Source organism: Helianthus annuus, chromosome 6 (genome assembly GCF_002127325.2).
Source record: "Helianthus annuus cultivar XRQ/B chromosome 6, HanXRQr2.0-SUNRISE, whole genome shotgun sequence".
Taxonomy (NCBI): Eukaryota; Viridiplantae; Streptophyta; class Magnoliopsida; order Asterales; family Asteraceae; genus Helianthus; species Helianthus annuus.
This window is the reverse complement of record NC_035438.2, coordinates 56,090,052-56,113,242: the sequence shown is the minus strand read 5'-3', so window position 1 is coordinate 56,113,242 and position 23,191 is coordinate 56,090,052. Positions and strand designations below refer to the sequence as shown.

General features: G+C 35.3%; 2 protein-coding genes and 1 non-coding gene across 5 annotated transcripts; 2 read left to right on the top strand and 1 right to left on the bottom strand.

Annotated features, from left to right (window-relative positions):
- The first annotated feature begins 6,903 nt into the window (after nt 1-6,903).
- LOC110874733 lies at nt 6,904-9,747 on the top strand. 3 transcript variants are annotated; one of them, XR_004861395.1, is made up of 3 exons: nt 6,904-7,614; nt 8,861-9,002; nt 9,590-9,747. XR_004861395.1 is itself a non-coding variant. In XM_035974770.1 (3 exons), exons 1-3 carry the CDS (start codon nt 7,016-7,018, stop codon nt 9,643-9,645), a joined length of 687 nt encoding a protein of 228 aa, XP_035830663.1. In that variant the 5' UTR covers nt 6,904-7,015; the 3' UTR covers nt 9,646-9,746. The 3 variants fall into 3 exon arrangements, 2 of the variants coding, with proteins under 2 accessions (XP_035830663.1, XP_035830664.1); XM_035974770.1 differs by having other exon boundaries at nt 8,861-8,892; nt 9,590-9,746; XM_035974771.1 differs by lacking the exon at nt 8,861-9,002 and having other exon boundaries at nt 9,590-9,746.
- A 3,729-nt stretch (nt 9,748-13,476) lies between these two features.
- Nucleotides 13,477-19,909, bottom strand: LOC110878922 (G-protein coupled receptor 1). The gene is made up of 9 exons (XM_022127320.2): nt 19,444-19,909; nt 17,629-17,660; nt 17,301-17,470; nt 17,028-17,140; nt 14,939-15,040; nt 14,801-14,857; nt 14,563-14,706; nt 13,955-14,025; nt 13,477-13,818 (listed from the first exon to the last, which is right to left on the bottom strand). The coding sequence occupies exons 1-9, from the start codon at nt 19,624-19,626 to the stop codon at nt 13,707-13,709; spliced, it is 984 nt and encodes a 327-aa protein (XP_021983012.1). The 5' UTR covers nt 19,627-19,909; the 3' UTR covers nt 13,477-13,706.
- Nucleotides 19,809-19,890, top strand: TRNAS-GCU. Its single transcript has one exon. It is a non-coding gene; the product is annotated as a tRNA-Ser (tRNA).
- Nucleotides 19,910-23,191: the final 3,282 nt, after the last annotated feature.

The following is a 23,191-nucleotide window of genomic DNA, read 5'->3' as shown; positions in this document are numbered from 1 at the left end:
AATGGTTCCATGTGCCATGGGCAAGAGCCCCTTTTTTGAGTCTTGCATTGAGAAGCGTCGTATGACCTTATCAATATATGTACTTTGACTTTAACCTAATAACTGCTTTGATCTATCTCTATAAATCTTTATTCCTAGAATATAAGCAACTTTACCAAGATCTTTCATTGCGAAACATTTTCCCAACCAAGCCTTAACATCTTTTAGCATAGGGATATTTTTTCCAATGATTAATATGTCATCTACATACAGAATTAGAAAAGTGATATAGCTCCCACTAGATTTCTTGTAAACACACGGCTCATCTTCGTTTTTAATGAAGCCAAACTCTTTAATTTTTTGATCAAAACGAAGATTCCAGCTGCGAGATGCTTGCTTCAATCCATAGATGGATTTATTTAGCTTGCACACCTTATTAGGATTATTTGGATCGACAAAACCTTCAGGTTGAACCATATAGACATCTTCAAGTAAGTGTCCATTAAGGAACGCGGTCTTGACATCCATTTGCCATATCTCATAGTCATAATATGCAGCAATGGCAAGTAGAATTCTAATAGACTTAAGAATGGCTACTGGCGAGAAAGTTTCCTCATAATTAATTCCTTGAGTCTGAGTGAACCCTTTTGCTACAAGCCTTGCTTCGTAGGTTTGCACATTTCCATCCATGTCGGTCTTCTTCTTGAAGATCCATTTGTTTCCTACAGTCCGACCTTCGGTAGGAAGATCAACCAAATCCCAGACTTGGTTATCATACATGGATTGCATCTCTGCATTCATGGCTTCTTGCCATTTCTTGGATTCTGAATCCAACATTGCAGCTTTGTAAGTAGCAGGTTCAGCTTCATCAATCATGAAGATATCGTCATACCTTTCAGGTGCACGACGATCCCTAATACTTCTTCGAACACTTGGTGTTTTTGTTGTTTCTTGAGTCCTCTTAGGCTCAACTTCAACAACTAGATCAGTTACTTCTGGTTCTGTCTGAACAATTGGTTCAGTCACTTGTGATTCTCGAATTTCTTCAAGATCCACATGGTTTTCTCCAATCCCTCGTGCCAGAAGCTCTTCCTCCAAGAAAGTGCCTCTGCATTTAGTGAAAATCTTATTTTCAGTGGGGTGGTAGAAAAGGTAACCGATCCTTTTAGCGTATCCGACGAAAACCACTTTTCGCCTCTGGGATCTAGTTTATCCGAAGATTCTAGAGTGTCATAAGCGTTACATCCCCAGACCTTGAGATAGGATACTTTTGGTTTCTTTCCATGCAATATCTCATAAGGCGTTTTGTCAACCTTCTTCGTTGGAGCTATAATCACAAGTTTTGCGGCAGTTTCCAGAGCATAACTCCAAAAGGGGCGTGGGAGGGTTGTTCGACACATCATTGATCGAACCATATCTAATAGAGTTCGATTTCTCCGTTCAGACACACCATTATGTTGTGGCGTTCCAGGTGGAGTGAGCTGTGAAACTATTCCACAATCCTTTAGATGGTCGATGAACTCCTGACTAAGATATTCACCGCCTCGATCTGATCGAAGCATCTTAATAGTTCTATTTAGCTGATTCTCTACTTCGTTTTGGTACTCCTTGAACTTTTCAAATGTCTCATGTTTATGCTTCATAAGATAAACATGACCACATCTACTGAAATCATCCGTGAATGTAATAAAGTATCTTTCTCCATGTCTTGACATTGTTCTGAATGGACCACATACATCTGAATGTACAAGTCCCAACAGATCATTAGCTCTTTCTCCAACATTTGAAAAAAGGTGCTTTTGTTAACTTTCCACTTAAGCATGATTCGCATTTGCCAAACGTTTCCGAACCCTTAAAATCTAAGATTCCTGCGGTTTTAAGTTGTTTAACACGGTTCTTGCTTATGTGACCAAGTCTACAATGCCACATATACGTATCGTTGAAGTCCAACTTGTTACGTTTATGGGAGATGTTGCATAATATGTTATTGTTTTGGATTTCTATCTCATAGATTCATTGTTTGGTTTTGCATCAAAGTAAAATACATCATTAAAATAAGCAGAAATAAATTCACCATTAAAATGATAATTGAAACCTTGTCCATGCAAAGCAGAAACCGAAACAATATTTCTAGTAACACTAGGAATAAAATAAACATTGTTCAAAACAAGTTCTAAACTAGAAGGAAGTAAAAGAACATATTCTCCAATCGCCTTCACAACAACTCTTTGTCCATCGCCAACATGGACCTCCAAGTCGCCTTGTTTCAGCTTCTTAATCTTTCTTAGTCCCTGCAAAACATTACAAATGTGAAAACCACATCCTGTGTCAAACACCCATGTTTTGCCAGAAAAAGAAAAGATTTCAATAACATATATACCTGAGGACTCTCCTCCTGAAGCCTTGGCTTGCTTCAGTTCAGCTAAATACTTAGCACAGTTCCTCTTCCAATGCCCAATTTCATTACAATGAAAACACTTGACATCCTTCTGAGGCTTCTTGTTTGAAACTAATTTGCCTTTGCCCTTCCCTTTGCCTTGATTGCCCCTTTTCTTGGTGTTAGGTTTCTTAACATGACCCTCCTTGATCATCAGCACTGGTGCAGTCTTGCTGGGTATATTCACCTCAGCAGTTTTGAGCATCTGATGCAGCTCTGCAAGTGTCTTCTCCATCCCATTCATATTGTAGTTCATAGTGAACTGAACTGATCATATGACTTAGGCAATGAGTTGAGGGTGATATCCCCAGCTAATTCATCACTCAAGGGGGATTCCAGACGAGCCCAGTGATAAACATATGCCTTCATTTTTAGCACATGAGCGCTAACTGATGTACCCTCTTGCATACGAGTGGTTATGAGTGATCTCATCACATCAAACCTCTCATGACGAGCCTTCTGTTGGAACATTTCAACCAGGTGCTCATTCATCTCATATGCCATCTTGTCATCCATGGTCCTTTGAAGTTCAGGAATCATGGATGCTAACATTAAACATGAGACTTTCATAGAGTCATCAAAGTTCTTTGCATAGTTTCTATATGCAACAGTTTGCTGATTGATGGGTTCATCAGGGACTGGCGTTTCAAGAACATACAGTTTGTTCTCCGCCTTGAGAACAATTTTCAAGTTGCGGTGCCAGTCCATGAAGTTGGAGTGGTTCAGTTTGTCCTTCTCTAAGATGGACTTGAGAGAGAATTGGGAGGAATTGTTTTCAGTTGACATCTACAACATTCAAAATTAATTAATTAGTATTTTATGTTTTTAATATCTTAATTTAATTTTATGACCCATAAACAAAATTTTAATTAAGATTAGATCCCGATTCATCATATGACAGTGAATTGGCTTAAGCACTATCCACTGGTATGACTATGTAGGTAAACAACGATTGTTAATTGTGTCCACTACCCAACTCTCCATTTGGGGTTATCGCTTAAAACGATGTATACAACTATGCCCACTTGATGAACAAGCGATGTTTTGTCCTTTACTGTTAACTGTAACACCGGCCTATGTTACACAGGAAACGCGATGATTACCTTCTTTCATGATGGACGCCCAGATGCAGGGTATAGCACTAACATTTGGGTTCGATTTAGAATGAAGTGTTACCTCGTTAAGGGTGGCATAAAACATCAATTTAAAATTTGGGATTTATTTTAATATTTACCAAAAATATTTTGAATAACTCGTAGCATGAGGCGAGTTACACAATAGTTTATAAAATCCGATTTTATATAATTCGTGATAATAGAAACTCCTTTCCACGCTCGCACAATATAGTTTTAAATACCCTAATAAACTATATCGGTCGTTTTATCGCGAATGATCTTGTTTTAAATATTAATAAAAACCTTTTATTAATTATACTTTTCAGTTTTATAAAACTTGTTTTAATAAAACCGTTGTCTTGATTGTGAAAATTTTATTTATTTTGGGTTATCTAGATTATTTATAATAAATAAAACACAACCACAAAACACAATAAAAAAAACGAATCGAGCCCCTAATAGGTTGGCCGTTTCGTTTTAGCTAGAAACGAAACGAACTAGTCAAAAAGGGGTTCAAAAGCTAATTTTTGAAAGCTCCCACTTGACCCGCGATCTCTATCTTCATGGTACATGTTCGTCATTTATCTTGATCTTGATCTTGTACTCGAAGGATTACAATAATAAATTTGAAAATACAATAAAACCAAATCTATTCTAATCCTATCTATTACATCGGATCCAATATCCGCAACAAAATACAAATAAAAATACTATTACATCGGATCCAATATCCGAAAAAAAAAACAATCAAAATAAAACCATAACCAACACAACCATGACAAAGGTCATAACCTAGGGCTCGATTCACATCACAATCCATAGACAGCCAAAAGCTTTTGATCTTTTGTCAAAACAAATATTTTTTGACAAATAAAACATAGATCAAAATTGTAACTTTACCATCTATACGCGTGTAACCGTGGCTATGATACCACTGTTGGGAATCATGGTATCAAAATAATAGCGGAAGCGGTTTATATAATTTACCATAAGCCGATTATATAAATTTGATTTATTAATCCGATTAATAAATATTCCCAATAAGGATCAAGGTTATACACGTATAAACAAATAAAAAGAATAAACAACCATAGAGGGTTTTAGTAATCAACATTTGACGACTACACCGGAATTGTAACACGCGGGATACAACGAATCCTCGCTAGTAGGAAGTTCACAACCGAGCACAAGATACCCGAGAGTAGAGCCGGCCAAGAAGGAGGCGGCGGCGATGCTTGGTCGACGGCAAGAGGATGGCAGCCAAGGTTAGGAGGGTGGCTAGGGTTTTGTGTTTTTATAAAAGTGTCTCTAGGGTTTCCAGCTTAAACATCCTTTTATAAAACCCAATCTTACATTAAGGCCCTTTAAGATTATACAGTTATAATCCTCTTAATAATAATCTAATTAATATTAAGTCCCTCGGGTTTAAACTATTATTACTTCACAAATAATAATCTACCTACTCTTGAACATATACGATTCGTGTGCCAACGTGTAACTCTTCGGATCGTACCGAGTTAGTTACGTTGACTTTAATTAAGGTCGGACATACATATCTTCAACATAGGCGAGTAGGCGGCGATCGCTAGTTCGATTCTAGAACTGAGCAGGTTTTACCTCACCACACTGTCGTGTCTTTGGGTGAGTGTTCACGGGCTTCAGCCCTAGGTGAAGGTTTCTCCGGTTCGGAGACGAGTATATCCCAATGTGATGAATTTCGCCAGTAACTCATTTGGAGGTTTTGTTGGCCGTTAAAAAAAATGTATCTTTTTTTTTATTTATTTGAGTGGGTCCGTTAGATGTGGTTTTGTAGTCATGACTAAGGTTACGTTGGCACTAGCTAACCAAAGATTTTTTTATTTTACTAGTGTTACTTTATAAAAATGTTTGGATATAGTTTGGTTTGATTGTTTAGACAAATTAGGGTATGTTTAATTTCTGACCAAAGTACTTGTTTTGCTGCTTAACATTGGAAATAGTGGTTGTGACCAAAGTACATGTTCTTAACGGCTGTTACCAACTAAATGCTGCTAAAATATGTCAGGGGCCATGCATAATTGCATATACTATGCTGGATTTGATATGAAAGTGGAACAGATTCTAAAAGCTATTTTGATAAAGGAACAGGGCCGGGCCCTGAGAATTCGTATGCCCCGTTCGAGCCCCGAAAAACGTTTTCTTAGGCCTTAACGAAATTGGGTATTAGGCTCACCAAAGTTTAAACCTAATGAAAATGGGCTAGTAAGGGGAGTGGGGCGGATAGCTTTTCAACGCTTGATAGCCAATTCAACGCGTGGAACAATTGTGAAGACCACCACCACCAACTTTTTCACGAGTGATGATTTCAAGTGCGTGATAAAATCAACGCGTTATGGGCTTGTGAGTGATAAATGGATGTGAGAGGGTGTAAGGGTTTATTGTTGGGTGTTGTGAGTGATGACCATTGCAACTAAAAAAGGATGTGAGTGATGGAAAAATGATTGATGACATGGCGAAACTTGATTGGATGTTTGTGAGTGATAGTTTTGTAAGTGGGTCTATGTTGGTATTTGTATGGGTATACCCTATTAATTTATGTATTTTTACATATACATATCGGAGTTTTTTAAAAAATAACGTGTCTTTCGAAATATCGGACCCTGACCGGTGATCCTCCCCGCCCACCTTTAGGGCTGGCCATGTCGATGAACAGTAAACTGGAGACACTGAGTAGAATGGTATGGCGAAATTCAGATTTTAGCAGACTACTTTTATCTGTACTCAGAGAAAGTACAGTCTAGAGATGGATCATATTGGTACAAAGTTTATTTATTCATTTTCATATTTGCGTCTATACATATATTGATGAACATATGTTTACATGTTTAATAGGGTGCGTGTGCATATCCTATACATGCATATATACATGTGTGCATCCGTCCATGCATACTTATATACGTAACGTAACGCGTACATACATACTTATATACGTAACGCGTACATACATGTATATGTAATGCACTAATGCATTCATCTTATATATGTAATTCATACATCTATACATATATATTGCATACATGTATACGTAATGCATACATCTATGCATATATATTGCATACATGTATACATAATGCATGCTTGTATACGTTCCTACATACATAAGTACATACATACGGATCAAATAAAATACCATACTTGGATTTTGGATCATGATTGGTACAAGAAAAAGAAGGTGCCAATACTTGTAAATACATCTGGAAAGGAAGGACATAGTTGGTTATACATATGAAAATAAAGAATCTAAAGAGGGTAAATTCTAAAATAATTTAGTAATAAATAAGAAAATAAAAATAAAATTTAGTTGAAAGCCATATACTTATTTATATTCATGAAATCTGTGGACTCTGCCTCCAGCAAAGTGTGTCTTTTGCTTTCAGAAAGTGAAACCACAAATTTTCAAATTTCAACATGTTATCAAGAAAGCAGTTATAGAATTGGAGGACTAATGGAGATAAACAAAGTTAGTGATCATAATAATAATACCCAAGAGCCACAACCCAAGAAACAAATTAGAAGGAGACTCCACACAAGCAAGCCTTACCAAGAAAGCTTTGTGAACATGGCTGAGGCTAGAAGAGAGATTGCCACTGCCCTCAAGTTCCATAGAGATTCCATGAAGGCGGCTGCCAATCACGACCATCGATCCGAACTAGAAAAGAAGCCAGTCTATCCGGATATGGTCACCACCAACTACTGGCCTCTTGTTCCTCCACCTCCACCATCACTAAATCAAGAATATTATAATCTGGACCAGCTTCCTAATCAACCATTGGGGCTAAATCTCAATTTTAAAGATTTCAACAACTTAAATACAAGTATTTACTACAACCCGATGCCTGTTTCTTCCGCCCAATCAGCCGCCAAGAAGTCCTTGGAGACCAGTGAAATTGGAACAGTGGAGGATGTGACAAAGTCTGTTGATTGGTGTTATGAGCCTTTTGAGCAAGTCATGGAGTTCCCACCATGGTTGATCAATGCAAATGAGACCTCTTGTTCCCAACACATATTTGATCACCAACTTTCTCTTGATCCTGCATTGCCTTGGTAAGATTCTTATTCTTATCAACTTTACATTCACTTCTTGAGTGATTTTATTTCTTCCTAGCTAGAATTACATTTTTTAGGCTATTTGCACCAAGATGCTACATACTTTTGTTTTTACCACATACTTTTACATTTTGATGGAATTGTATATTGGAAGAATGTGACGCAAAGCGGAAACATAAAACTTAAAAAAAAAGTACTCATGATAGAAAAAGTTGATAAATTTCTTTATGAGAACAAGTATTATATCATGATCATATAATATAGGAAAAAACTAATCTTGGCACCTATCGAAAAAATCGACAATATAGAAATTAAAACGCGTGAATTAATAAAATACACAATCCTCGTATTTTTTAGATAAACAAAGAATTAATTAAAATGGCGAATTTTGGAGAAAACCTGTTAAAGTAAAAAATCAAACTATCAAAGCTTCATATATGAAGGAAAAACCGTAAAATCCGAAGTGGTTTTCATCTATAACTGATTATGTAACTTCATGCGCATTAAAAGTTATGTATGTTTTAAGTTAGACATTTTTCTAGCTTGTTTGCTTTTGTTTTGTTTTTTTGTTTTATTATTTTTTTTTTTTTTGAACGGCAAATTTCTTTATTCCTGTCGTTTGTGGGACAGCTTGAACCCACCAGTTGTTTGCTAATCTGTACAACTGGTTTAGATTTAAGTCCGAAAAATATTAGAATTAGCACCTTATGATAATAAAAGTACAATGCATACATTGTAAAAAGGATGAAAGTATGTTGCAGTTAACCCTTAGTTTTATAACTAAATCTTACTAGAGCTCCATTTAAGTTACTAATGGAGATGAAGCTGTGATTGGACTTGTCCTATTCTAGTAAAAAGACTAGACATAATTGCATTATGGGACTTCAAAACCATGACAGTGAGACCACAGAGGTCCCCACCACCATGTTTTCTCAGTTTGTGCTATAATGCACTTGTTATCATTTTCAGATTTTGTGACAGATACAGTGACCTCTTTTAATTTGGTCTGAAAATTGTTGTTTACAATCCCCATGTTGCCTATGCAATAAAATGGAAGTTACCATCTTTCTTACTGCCCACTTTTCACATAGCATTAGGTCGGTTTGGGCCGCTTTTCGCGACCCGTAGTATTCGGGTGTCATGCCTGTTTCAGTCATGTCGAGTTTCGGAAACATTGTTTTCCATGTTTATTTGATGTGCAAAGATGCAACTAACTGTATGTGGTTAAAATTTAAAATTGCAGCATGGACATTGATGACATTGAAGTGATGGATGGTGAGGAGTGGCTTGCCTGAAAAAGGACTTTGATTGTTATTTATGGCTTATCTATGGCTATATATTTATGCAACCTCTTGTGTCGCTATAACAAAGTTTCTATTGAACACGTATGCATTTGTTGGTCATGAAACAAATAGATAGATATATAAATGCCTCCTTAGAGATTGTGAAAGTTTTAAACAAACGAATCTAAGTCACTACTAGAAAACTACTACTATTCCTACCAAAATTTCCTACACATTTCCTACGAACGAAAATGCCGACACTTTTCCCACAAAATTCCCACGAACAAGAAAGGGTCTTAGTTTTGTGACAAAAAAAGCTACAAAAAAGCCACAAATTGTTATGCGTAGGAAAAGTGTCAGAAATGTCCCACGGACTTCCGACGGAATTCGTTTTCACTTTAACTATTAGTCAGAAATCCGTAGGAATCGGTATGCGTAAGAAATGTGTCGGAAGTTTTCGACGGAATTCCGACGGAATTCGTTTTTATTTTAACGATTAGTAGGAAATGCGTAGGAATCCAATTTATCGTAAACAAATATTCATAATAAACAAAATTAATGATACTAAAATATAAATTTTATTATTTTATAAAAATATCTGTTATTTCTAACAGCTATTGCTTATTTTTGTTATTTTTATATACAGGTCTTTAGCCTCGGTCTCTTATTTTTGTTATTTTTATATACAGGGATTCGCCCATGCTGGATTTTGGAGGAACAACAATTAGCATTCATTAGTGAATAATGGCGATTTTGTAATTTAAATGTGTTTCGAATTTATGTTATTTGTTTTTGTTAAATTTATGTTCCGGATCATATTTATCATTATGCATTTTTCAGGCAAAAACAAGCATTTTTTGTTTTTTTTTTTTATTTTTTTAAATGTATCCGTAGGAAACATGTAGGAAAAAGAATAAACAGGTTTAGTCACATTCCGTTGGAATTGTGTAGGAAACAAAGATAAATTCGTAGGAAATGTGTGGGAAAAAATAATACATTCTGTTGGAATTGTGTAGGAAAAAAAACTAATTTTGTAGAAATTGTGTAGGAATCCAGAACACATTTCGTTGGAACTGTGTAGGAAAAAAATATTTCCGTAGGAGCTATGTAGGAAAAACGAATACATTCCGTTAGAATTGTGTAGGAAGAATAAAAATTTTGGTAGGAATTGTGTAGGAAAATTAAAATATATAAAATATATATAATAAAAATAAATATAATTGATTTAAACACAAAATTTTAAAAAAGTAATGTTCCGTGGGAAATGCGTTGGAAAATTAAGAAAATTAATTCCGTGAGAAATGTGTAGGAGAATTCTAACGAAACATTTATGTGGGAAATGAGTAGGAGAATTTGTAGGAAATGCGTCAGAAAAAAATTACCCACGAGCATAATTCCTACAGCTCATTTTCGTGGGAAATCCGTGGGTAAACGCAGTTACCCACGGATTTCCCACGGAAATTGACGTGGGAATAGCAGCAGTTTTCTAGTAGTGAGTTAATATATTTATTTATATATAGGGGTTGGTTAACGTACAATTTGTGTTAATGTACGCTGCGTACGAGATTGAATTACAACATGCGAACTTCAATTTCACCATGCGATTTTTTTTATACATGCGATTTTTTCATTTATAAACATGCGATTTTTTCCATGTCTCAACATGCAACTTTTTTTGTTTTTTCAACTTGCGAGTTTTTAAATCTTATAACATGTGAGTTTTTAGTTATGAATCTTATAACGTGCGAACTTCAAATCTCGCATGCTCGTACAATAAGGCATATTGTACTAGGGGTGTGCACGATTCGGTTCAGTTCGGTTATTAGCATTATCCGTAACCGTAACCGAAGTCATCGGTTAATCGGTTCGGTTAATTCGGTTAATTTGTCGGTTTTCGGTTCGGTTCGGTTAATTTTCGGTTAATAACCCATTCAAACAATGGCTAAAGTTTTTGCTTGGAAATACATGTAATGGAGGTATAAATACATGAAATAGATGTACAAATACATGAAATGGATGTATAAATAAATGAAACGGAGGTATAAAAGCATGAATAGATGTTTAAATAAATGAAATTAAGGTATAAATAAATGAAACGAGGGCTTAAATAAAAGAAGAGATATTATTACATGAAATAAAAGTATAAAACATGAAATACATGAAACAGAGGTATAAAAGCTAGAAATATATATAAAAAAAATAAATGGTTCGGTTCGGTTAATTTCAGTTAACCGATGGTAAAAAAAATCCGTTAACCGACTTTCGGTTAATTCGGTTTCGGTTAATTTCGGTTCGATTTTGTCGGTTTTCAGTTCGGTTTCGGTTAACAGTTCGGTTATTGCACACCCCTATATTGTACATTACACTTTCACTTTATATATATATATATATATATATATATATATATATAGGGTTAGGATCGTGTGAGAAGCACTAGGATAATTGAGAAATTTGAAAAGCATTCTGCATCACACATTTTCCCTAATCTTTTCGTGATATACACATATGTATGGTTTAATATTTGACCATATACATATGTGTATAATTCAAGATTTGACAATATACATATAAACATAAGATCAAATGCAAATATCCTTATCATACAAAACGTACGAATAAGGTGAAAATATTAAAAAAAATGCGGTAGCATTTTCATAATTATTTACTCAAAGAGTAATTATCAAAAGTACTCTACAAATTATCTTGTAGGGTAATTTTGATATTGTAGAGTAATTTTGTAAAATATTCTTGTAGGGTAATTTTGATCTTGTAGAGTAATTTACTCTACAAGATCAAAATTACTCTACAAGATCATTTTTAGAATAATTTTGATAATTACCCTACGAGCAAATAACTACGAAAATACCACCGCGTTTTTGGCCTTTTCATGCCTTTCGTACGTTTTGTACGATAAGGCACTCTGTACGTGAACTTAACCCTATACATATATGTATACAGTCAATTTTAAACTATACATATGCGTATATTACGAAAAACTTAGGAAAATGTGTGGTTCAGAATACTTCTCAAGTTTTTCAAATAGGGTGCACTGCTAGAAAACTGCTACTATTCTCACGTCAATTTCTTTGGGAAATTGTAGTTACCCACAGATTTCCCACGAAAATGGGCTATAGGAATTCTACTCGTGGGTAATCCTTTTCTGACGCATTTTCTACGGATTTTCCTACTACTTTCCCACACAAATGTTTCGTTGGAATTATAATACTTATTTCTCACGGAATTAATTTTCTTAACTTTACAACGCATTTCTCACGGAATATTTATTTTTAAATTTTGTGTTTAAATCAAATATATTTATATTTATTATATAATATTTGTTATATTTTAATTTTGAGTTAACTGTCATTTTTGTCCCTGTGATTTGGTGGAAAATGTCACTTCAGTCCAAAAAAAAATTATGCTAGTTTCGTCCTCAATATTTTTGAAACGTGTCACTTCAGTCCAAAAAGATAACGCCCGTTAAAAAAATCTGTTAAAACTAAGGACATTCTTATTTTTAACTAATAAGGACTGATTATATAAATTTGTTAATATAAAGGATCATTTAAGTAAATACTGATTATGTAAATTTGTTAATATGGCGTTTTAGTAATCTTCACTTTGTTATTTGTATGGTTTAAGTGTGTTTTATAGTTAATATTATGGTGTTTTATGACTTTTTACACTTTGTAGAAAATATGGACTTTGTAGCCAACTCCCACTCTATATTCAAACATTAAACTATACTACCTCCTTACTAAATGTGCCAATGCCAAATCGATGCCACCAGCTAATATAAGCCAACTATTGCACCAAACGTAGGCCCTGGTTGTGCCTAACCTCTATTTCGATGCAATACATCAATCAAATCAGGGCCGTCTTCGAAATTCTTGAAAAGATTTTGGGCCCAGGGCAAGAAAAAAAATCAGGCCCCTAAAATATAACGCCAATAACTCGTGTGTAAAAAGTCTATAGACTATAATGCGACAATAATTGTTATGAACCCGAAGACAAAACAGATACTATGTATAGATATGAAAATGTCTCTTATACAGGTTCAACCAGCTCTTTCAGAAAACATCAAATATTAAGAAGTAACATTTTAAAAAAATAATAAGTTATAATTTAATCATATCAAGTTCAGAAGAAAATTTGTAATTTATAATAGATTTAATGCATATGATTGTTTATGTGGTTTAGACCCACAACATCTTATGTTGGATTTAGGCTGGAGTCATATAAGAAAGCTTGTTTTATTTATATCATTTCACTCATTTACGGTAATCTTATTAGTTTATTCATTCATTCATTCATTCAGTATATATATAATAAAATTTTAATAAAAATATGTATCTGGGCCCTCAGGAAGACTAGGCCCTGGGCCGTCGCCCACCCTGCACTCCCTCAAAGACGGCCCTGACATCAATCGTACACAACAATGATGACTAACACGTAACCATATACTATAACCTTTTGAAGTTCAATTTACTTCGTTACAAGTAAACTACCAATTCAATTTACCTTGTGTTACGTAAGTTGTACTTTATGCTTAATAAATATTTTTAAAACATTTAAATTCATACAAATTTAAAATCTCAGAATGAATTCAAAAAATTGTTGTTTTAGTAAATGCCACACTGCTATTCTAAACGATCAGTATACACAGAAATCTACGTTCTAAAGCTCAAAAAACACACATACGTACATTAATGTCTACAAGAATCATTATAAAAATGGAAGCTCTTTTGTCACGAAAAGAAAAAATTCGATGACCTGATCATTCTCTTTGAGAGGGGGTTTGATATGTCATTGATGTTGGTCTTCGATCCTCAAAGAGACGAGTTCACTTTCGTGTTGGGCTTGTTGACTTCTTGATTTTAACTTCTTTGGGAACCATCTTCTGATGCTTTCAGGTAACCTGGATATAATCGTGTAGACAACAGAGTTAAACCAACACATGCACTGGCATATAATAGAGGTAGAGTCGTTTTTTGTCCAAATTTATACTTTTTATGAATAATAAGTTGTCAAAGATGTATGCCAAAAGAACTTACAGATCTAGTCTTTCAAAGAGTGCCCGTCGTACCGAAGAGTTGAGGCCGTATGCTATTGAGTTGAACAGACCCTGCATCATGTTTTGATGCAATGAATAACAAAATTTTGATAAATTTTTATGAAAAAACATATTGCAAAAAGAAAACAAAGTTGCAACAATATTATTTTTTGGACAAAAACAATTTAATAGGTTGTAACTTGTAAGCATAAAATACACTTGGGGTTTTTGACCTCTTTCTTAAATAACAAACTTAATTGAATTGGGGCCGTTTGGCAACATCTGAATGGTTAAGTGTTAAACCAGTAAGAGGTCTGAACCATTAAGAGCCTATATAATGCTAACCATTCAGAGGCAAATGTCTGAACCATTCAGACATTTGCTCGTGAAACAAACAGTCTGGACCATTAAGTGCTGAACCAGTAAGAGGTCAGAGGTCTGAACCATTAAGAGCCTCATTAAGAGGTAAACAAACAGCCCCATTACCTGTTTGAGGTATTAAGAGATAAAATATAACCTGAATCAACCCTTTCGAAAGCAAATGGGTTGAAATCACCACCTCTAGATATAAACAAACAACGCAAGAGAAATAGAGATCTGGTGATTTACCATTAGCGCCGCCATTCCAACATCAAGAACCGAAATCCAGAAGATCTTATGGCCTGGTTCAATGAAGTCATGAATGCGGTTGACTGTCCCGAAACTCCATGATCCTATAAGAATGAGCGGATAGTAACCCCACCGGTTCAAAGCCTATATAAAGTAACACAACAATGAGCCAGCATCAATAACCTGAATCAATCCACTAATCATATCTCATGAAAGTGATGAAGCATAACATCGATACCTTCATGTCTGCTCGTGTATCTGACTGGGACCCACGATCTGACATGCCCACTGCCATCTGAAATTTATTGAACCGTCTTATTGTCTCTCACATAAACAAAAAGCTACAATAAACGTCGGTAGAGTAGTGTGAACTTACACGAGTTACATTGTTTAGCATACGTATAACTTGAAAGTAGGTGATTCCATTGAAAAGAATTGCACCCCACAGAGGTGCATAAAAGGTAAAGAAGTGGACAGCCTGTAAAAATACAGAAATTTAATAAACATGCCTGATCATATACTGTGCGTTTCAACAACAAATAAAATGGAATATATATTTTCTACGATAGGCCTTTTCAATGCAATTATCAATGGTAAGTTAAAATCTAGAGTTTATTACAAGTTTTGTCCTTTATGTTTGTCCCAAATTTCAAGCGCTGTCCTTTACCTTCAAAATTGATGACTTTTGTACTTAATGTTTGAAAATATTGCATGTTATGTCCTTTATGGCAAACCCAGTTATAATTTTCAGTTAAATTAAGTCATGTGCAGGGCACAATGAGGGTAGAAATGTAATTACACCTCCCATATGTCTTTCCTCATTATTTAAAACCCAGTTACACCTTTTACACATTAAGGTTCATCATTTGCACATTAGGGTTCATCCATCAGAAGTTCTGAGAAAGAGAGAAGAGAGAAGGAGAGACTTTCCCCACCACCACCGCCACAGCTCCGCCACGAGCCACCGTTCAATCTCCGACACCGACTCTCAACTCGACGAGTTCCACTCTCCTCTCCGCTCCGACACCACCTACCACCACCATCTACCACCAGAGAAACGGGTTCTTTCAGGCTTGCAAGATGGTTCACCATCAGAGAAGCTAGTGCTTCCTTCCACCGCGCTTAGAACTAGTGGAAGCTTCTCTAATGGATTACAAACTTCAACCCCTGTTTCCATAACTGACGATGCAGCAGGCAATTTACCAATTTACAAAACTTGCATTTCATCTTTCAAAAATCATAACTTGTAATTTGACCCGTTTTGAGATTTGGGGATTCCTAGTGATTCAGTTTAGTTTTACTATAGTTTGAGATTTGGGGATTCCTAGTGATTCCCATAAAAGACCATATTGGGGGCTGATGGTTAATCTCCAGAGACTGATTTATGAGTTATGGATGATACTGGGTGGGTACAAATTATTATTTGACTTGTGTGAGTGACTAATATCCAGTCTCTAATAAAGAGGAAACATTGCAGAGACTGAAAATCAGTTATAACATATTAATATTCCCAAAATTGATCGAATCGGGACTACTATTCAGCCCAAAATGTTATGTATATGAAAGAAATTGGGACTGGTATTCACTATCCAATAATCGATGCATATTCTATCATAAAATCTGTCCTAGTGATTTGTGGATTTTTTGTTTGAGACTGGATTATGTTGATGGTGATGTTGGAGATGGTGGAGTGGTGATGGTGGGTCAGGCGATGGTGGAGACAGTGGGTGATTGCGGCAGGGGAGGGTGGGAGGTGGTGGTGGTCGGCGGCAGGTGAGGGTGGGAGGTGGTGGCGGTAGGTGATGGCAAGTGGTGGGTCTGCAACTTTTGAAGATGGTGGGTATTTATTTTAAGTTAATTACATAAATTTCCCTAAAAAATGAAATTACAAAAATGCCCTCATGTGCCTTGCACATGATCATATTTAACAAAAAAAAATTTAACTGGGTTTGCCCTAAAGGACATAACGTGCAGGATTTTGAAACGTTAAGGACAAAACTCATCAATTTTAAAGGTAAAGAACAACGCCTGAAATTTGAGACAAACATAAAGGACAAAACCTGTAATTTACTCTTATTTATAGTTTACCAAGAAAGATTTAATTTGCATAAGTATATGTATACGATCTTTTTAAGTATCAAAGAGGAAGTGACATGTTAATGATTGAGTGGGTAGTCAGACATCTAAGTGGGGACGTAGAATATGAATATCCCAGTGACTTACTAAAGAAGATTCTTATATTAGAACTGTACGCCTTTAACAATTGCGTTTACTAAATGGGATCAATATCTGCTACTGGAAACGACTCAAAGTATGCAACAGTAGTCAATATCATTATATTTCTAATCTATTTGCAAAATGAATAGCAGATAAACATATTTCCAACCAAGAGACACGTAGAACATGAATAAATTACCATAAACAAAAAAAATCTTATAGCCAAACAAAGACCAATTCATACTTGCCTTTCCTGTTCGTCCAGTTTCTGTCCAGCACCATGCAGCTACGCGACCTATGTGGCCTACATGTCCATGTTCATTACCAATAGATCTTAAAACCGTCATAACAACCGATGTTCCTGACAGAAAAAATCAATGTCAGCTTTTGTAATGAGGACAATGAAATGACTCGAAAGGAATGAAGTAAGCAAACCGTTTATCAATGTATCAGTCAAAATTTATCAACTATGTAATCAAGTACAAATTTTGCATGTATACACACTGAAAGTCAGTACGTACCCCAAACATACAAGTGAAACATGGGCTCAAAATCCTCGACATCAGTTTTGTGTTTGACAACTGTACGGTGAAGAGTAAACGCAATGGTAGTAGTCCATAAGAAAGATGCCACACAGAAGAAATGAGTGCTATAGCCCTGAGCATAACAGAAGAATCCTTTAGATGGATCACTGCATATAGAAAAAACTATTTTAGCAGGATATAGCCCAGGATATAACATAAGAACCATTTAGATGGATCACTATGTATACAAAAAAAGACCATGTTAGAATATACAGAACTCTTATCAGATGAAGCAAACAATTTCACTTCATTTTAACATCCATACCCGACAATGCTGAAAAAGCTACAAAGCATATCCTGCACCAAGAACAGAAAAGAAAGAAAAACATAAGTTATTTCCCATCTATTGATCTTCCAGCACTAAATAGAAACTGATAGAGGCATGACAAAAATGGAATACTTTCTATGCCCCATGAATATTGTAAATTCTATGCAGTCAATAGCGTACTATAGCGGTGCTATAGCGCCGCTATAGCGCTTAGCGGACATACGAACCCATAGTGGTCCAAATAGCGGTCCCGCTATTAGCGCTGCTAAATCCCGCTATTTTGAAACCCGTATAGCGGTCGTAGCACTGCTTTTAGCGGTTTTTCTTATTTCAGGCCAAAAGTAAGGTAAAGCCCACATTGATCAACTTTTTGTTAATAAATAAACCCAAAAGTAAAGGCCCAAACTCAAAATTAAACCTACATCGAGACCAAAAGTCTTCATTCGCTGGTTCTTCATCAGTTCATCATTCAACAAAATTAAACCTAAATCTCTAAATCGCTGGACTTCCTCAGTTCATGTTTTGGATTTTGATATTACTACTAACATTTTGCATGATAATATGATATTACTATAAATTTTGATATTATTATTAATATTTTTCAATATATATATTTATGAGGCCAGTTAACGTACATTACGGCTTAACGTATGACCAGTATGCGACCAAATTACGCACGTTATTTTGAAAATCAGGCACATTATAAACTCAAAAACCCAAATCACGCATGTTAAAAACATTTATCACGCATGTTGAAAACCATTAATCACGCACGTTATACACATAATCACGCACGTTGTCGTACGTGATGTACGTTAAGCCGTAATGTATTTTGCACTTCTTCTATATTAATATACATATAAATACATAAAATATGCATGATATAAAAATTACCGCTATAACACCGCTATACCACTGCTATAACCTATAATATCATATAGCGGACCTTGACCGCTATTTGATTTTGGACTGCTAATAGATTGTAATTTCATAAAGAACTGATGGAAGAAATGGTTATACAAGGTCAGCTTTCATTCAACAGGTAAGAATATGGAACACATTCTATGCCCCATGATCCTATACTAAAAGTAGCGACTACCTTTAGCCTATCGTTTTCCCCTATTGCTCACTTAATTAGCATTGACAGTAAACAGAACACCGGAAATTTTCTCTATATCCTTATCATCAACAAATAACAAAAAAAAAAAAAAAAAAAAAAAAAAAAAAAAACCCGTTTAAGAGCAGACTAGAGTGTGCGACTGTGCGCAATTAGTTTGCATTTGCCCAAACCAAGAACCTGTAAGCAGTCAATTCTGCCCCACAATGGAGTAAACAATTCTCAACACAGGAACACAGTCCTCCGCATAAGCTACATGTCACTTTGAAACAAGTGATTCGGTAAACAGCAAAACTTCTTAGAATCCTAAATTCATATTATGTTAATCCAGTCCAAAATTCACCATGCCTACTTAAACAAATATCACTTAAATGCAATCCACCACATCAAACCTATATTCTAGTAAAAAAACCAATGCTGATTCAACTATTCATCCTAGATCCATTACAATCCAAAAGTTAAACAATCAACCAGTTCCTAAATATCAAAATTAACCTTCAACTAACCAGTAACCATCACATTCTACACATTAAAATGATCCTCAAACCCTAACTAACCAAATCAATCTACTAGATCAACCTACTTTAATCACCGTAACAGTTAATTTTCCCCAATTTTACACACACAAAGCACAACTAAACTACGAAATTCAAAGCGATCTGAAATAAATAGAGAGAGAGAGAGAGAGCGGTTACTGATAGAGCGAGAAAGAAGACGAGCTTGAATGAGAACTTGCGGAGCTCTTTAAAGCAGAGGTAGCAGAGCACAATGAATCCGGAACCTAATAGTGATAGTGTGGATGCTCCGCCGTTAACTGTCGTCAGAACTTGCCGTTCTCCGGCCGTTAAGTTGCCTAAAACCGCCTGAATTGTAGCCATTTTGGTGTTGTGATTTTAGTTGCTTTTTTTGGAAACTGGCATTTGTTAATGAAAACTGTAAAATGAATGAATGAATTCTTGAGGGGTAAGGAAAATGACGATCTCACTTTTTGCTTATAAACCTACATCAAAATATTATAATTTTAAGTCATATGAATATACTGCAGAAAAGTGCATATAGCGTCGCTTTGGCCGAGTGGTTAAGGCGTGTGCCTGCTAAGTACATGGGGTTTCCCCGCGAGAGTTCGAATCTCTCAGGCGACGTTACATTTTTTAGTTTTTGAAGACTTTTATCTTGAATGACTTTTTTAGCTATGTAGAACAACTAGTTGATGCCCCGTGTTACGGGGCGATGGCCGAATAATTCTCAATCAATTAAAAAACATTATTATAGTTTTGTTAGGAAAAAAAAAACTAAAACGATGACAAGACTGTAGTTTTGAGCTCAGGGCAAAACTGTAGTTTGTCAGAATTAATGAGCGAGTGTTAGGCAGCTCTTTCACATGGAAAAAAAATTAAATCCATCAACCAATTAAAAAAACACTCTTATAGTTTTGCTAAAAAAAACTAAAACGATAGCAATATTGTAATTTGAACTGAGGGCAAAGTTGTATTTGTTGAGTTGGGTAAAATCGTAATTTGCCAAAAGTTAAAGTGATGGCAATACTATAAATTTGAACTAGAGACGAAATCGTAATATAACTTTGCACTAAGGACAAAATCGTAATTTTAAGCTGGGGACAAAACTATATTTTTAATTTGAACTGGGGCAAAATCGTAATTTTGAATTGGGGGGCAAAAGCATACTTTTATTTTGAACCGGGCAAAAACATAATTTTTAACTGAAGACGAAATCATAAACGGGGCGAAAATGCAAAATCGTCGTTTTTAGTTTGGGGCAAAAGCAAAAATTTATTTTGAACTGGGGCCAAAATTGTAATTGTAATATGGGGATAAAAGCATAATTTCGAACTGAGGGCAAAATCGTAATTTTGAGCGAGGGACAAAAGCATAATTTTATTTTGAAGTGGGGGCAAAAACGTAATTTTATTTTAAATTAAGGACGAAACCGTAATTTTAAAAGGAATATAAAAAAATAAAACGGTTGGTCCAATAGGAAAGTGTCACGCAGCTGCGTGGCACTATTCCTGTAACTTTCTTTTGTATATGTAGTAGTTGTGTGGCACTATTCCTCTAACTTTCTTTTGTATATGTAGGAAATAGTTGCATCGCACTATTTCTCTAGGAGGAATTTTGTATATGTAGGAAATGTATATGACATAACTAAATCAACAATAAATTTATTTAACTTTAAAATGAAAGAAAATCGTAGTGTTTCTTGTTATCCGGTATCTCTTCTGAGTTTAATTTAAAAAAAAAATAACTTTAAAATGAAAGAAAATGGTACTCTTTATTGTTTCTCTGTATCTCCCCTAAGAAATTTGACAAAATTATTTTGATTGTTGTTATGTACATTATTAAAACCTTATTAAAAACCAACTATTTTATGCATATGGTAGTTGTACCACTAGCTTTGGGAGTTTCTCAAAAAAAAATTGGATTTTTTCTTTTTAACCCTAAAGTTTCAGTCTTTTGCAAGTTAAGTTTAAAGTTTTAATATTTGTTTCCTTTTTAACCCTGAAATTTTAATCTTAGACAATTTGAGTTTAAAGTTTTAATTTTTCGTAATATTTGTTTCCTTTTTAACCCTAAAGTTTTAATCTTTGACAATATGAGTTTAAAGTTTTAATCTTTGGTAATTTAACCCCTTTAATTAATTTGATTTTTCACTTCTAATTCAAAAGTTTCCATCTTATACAATTTAACCCCTTTGATTAATTTGATTTTTCACTTTTAATTCAAAAGTTCCCATCTTTTGCGATTTAACCAGTTTCATTTTTTTACTTATGTGTTGTAACCTTCGCTTTGGGGGTTTTACAAAAAAAAAAATTTGATTTTTTTACTTTTCACACAAAAGTATTTCATAAATTACTTTTAACCCAAGACTATTTGTTTTTTTTACTTTTAACACAAAATTTTTTTATCTTTTGCAATCTATCCTCACAACTTTTTTTTTGCTTTCAACTTTGGTCCTTTATAGTTTTCATTTTCTGCAAATTTTTCTCTTTATGCTTCGTTCTAAATTGTGTGACTTAACACATCACAACGTGCGTCTTTGGTTTAACGTTTTTATATTTCGTTCTAAATTTTGCGAGTTAACACAACGCAACGTACGTGTGTGAGTGAACGTTTTTTACATTGTCTATTTTTTCCCGTTTGACAGGTTCAACATAACGTTCGCGTCCTAAATCGAGTTAATTATAACTAAAGAATTCCCGCCGCATTGCGGCGGGTCGTAATTCTAGTTTACATATTAATATGTAATCCACATGGTATTAGTTATTAGAGTAAACTGCAATTTTACCCCCTGTGGTTTAGGTCAATTGGCACTCTGACCCCCTTTACCGAAATAATTGCAATTTTACCCCCCAACGTTGATGTTCTGTCGCAGTTTTACCCCATGCCGTCAGTCAACAGTTATTTGACTGTTATAGGTAGGGGTATTTTGATAATCTTACCGCATATTTATTATTATTATTATTATTATTATTATTATTATTATATAAAACAAATAACAGTACGAAACACGTCTTCTTCTTCGCAATAACAAACCACAAAACCTAATTTCTAATTTCAGCCGCCAACAACGATTGATGATGAAGGTGACAGTGTGGTGGTGCGGTGGTGCGGTGGAAGGAGAACGGAGGTGAAGGTGAATAGTAGATGCGATGATGTTGATATACGGTGATGATGATCTGAAAACTTGAAACGATGAGTTGCAGGTTGAAATGTAAATGGTCAATGGAGGTTGGTGAAGGTTGGTGTTGCACGGGGTAGTGGTGGTTATGGAGGTGTACGCTGATTGAAGGTGGTGACGATGTTACGCAGCAGCAGAGGAGGTTGACGGTGACCGGAGGTTAGTGATGGTGTAGTGATAAGTGATGAAGGATGGTGGGTGATGGTTCTGTCGGAATGTGGTGATGTAGATGGAGATGGTGTTCGATGTCGGAGGTGATGCACGGTGGTTGTTCAGAGGTGGTTGGAGAAGAAAGTGGTTGCCGGAGGTGTTAATACAGCGATCGGAGATGGAGTTGCAGGTAACTTGAGATTACCCCCTGGTTCATCTTGTGCTTCATTTCGTAGTCTAAGTGGAAGAGTTGATAATTTGGTTAGTAATTTGAGATTCCTTGTTATAACTATGGGGTTGTGAATCGGTGGGGTTGGTGGTGGTTGTGGTGGTGAATGGTGGTGGCAGTGGTGGTACCCGGTGGTGATTATTGTGGTGGATGAGAGAGAGACAAGAGAGATATGGTTGTTTGAGTTCTTGATGAACCAGAGGGTAATATTACAGTGTAGAACAAAACATAGGGGGTAATATGAAAGGGCATTATAGTCATTTCACATTCCAGTTAACAGATCTATTAACTTATTTGACGGCAGGGGGTAATATTGCGGCATAACAACAACGTTGGGGGGTAAAATTGCAATTATTTCGTTAGAGGGG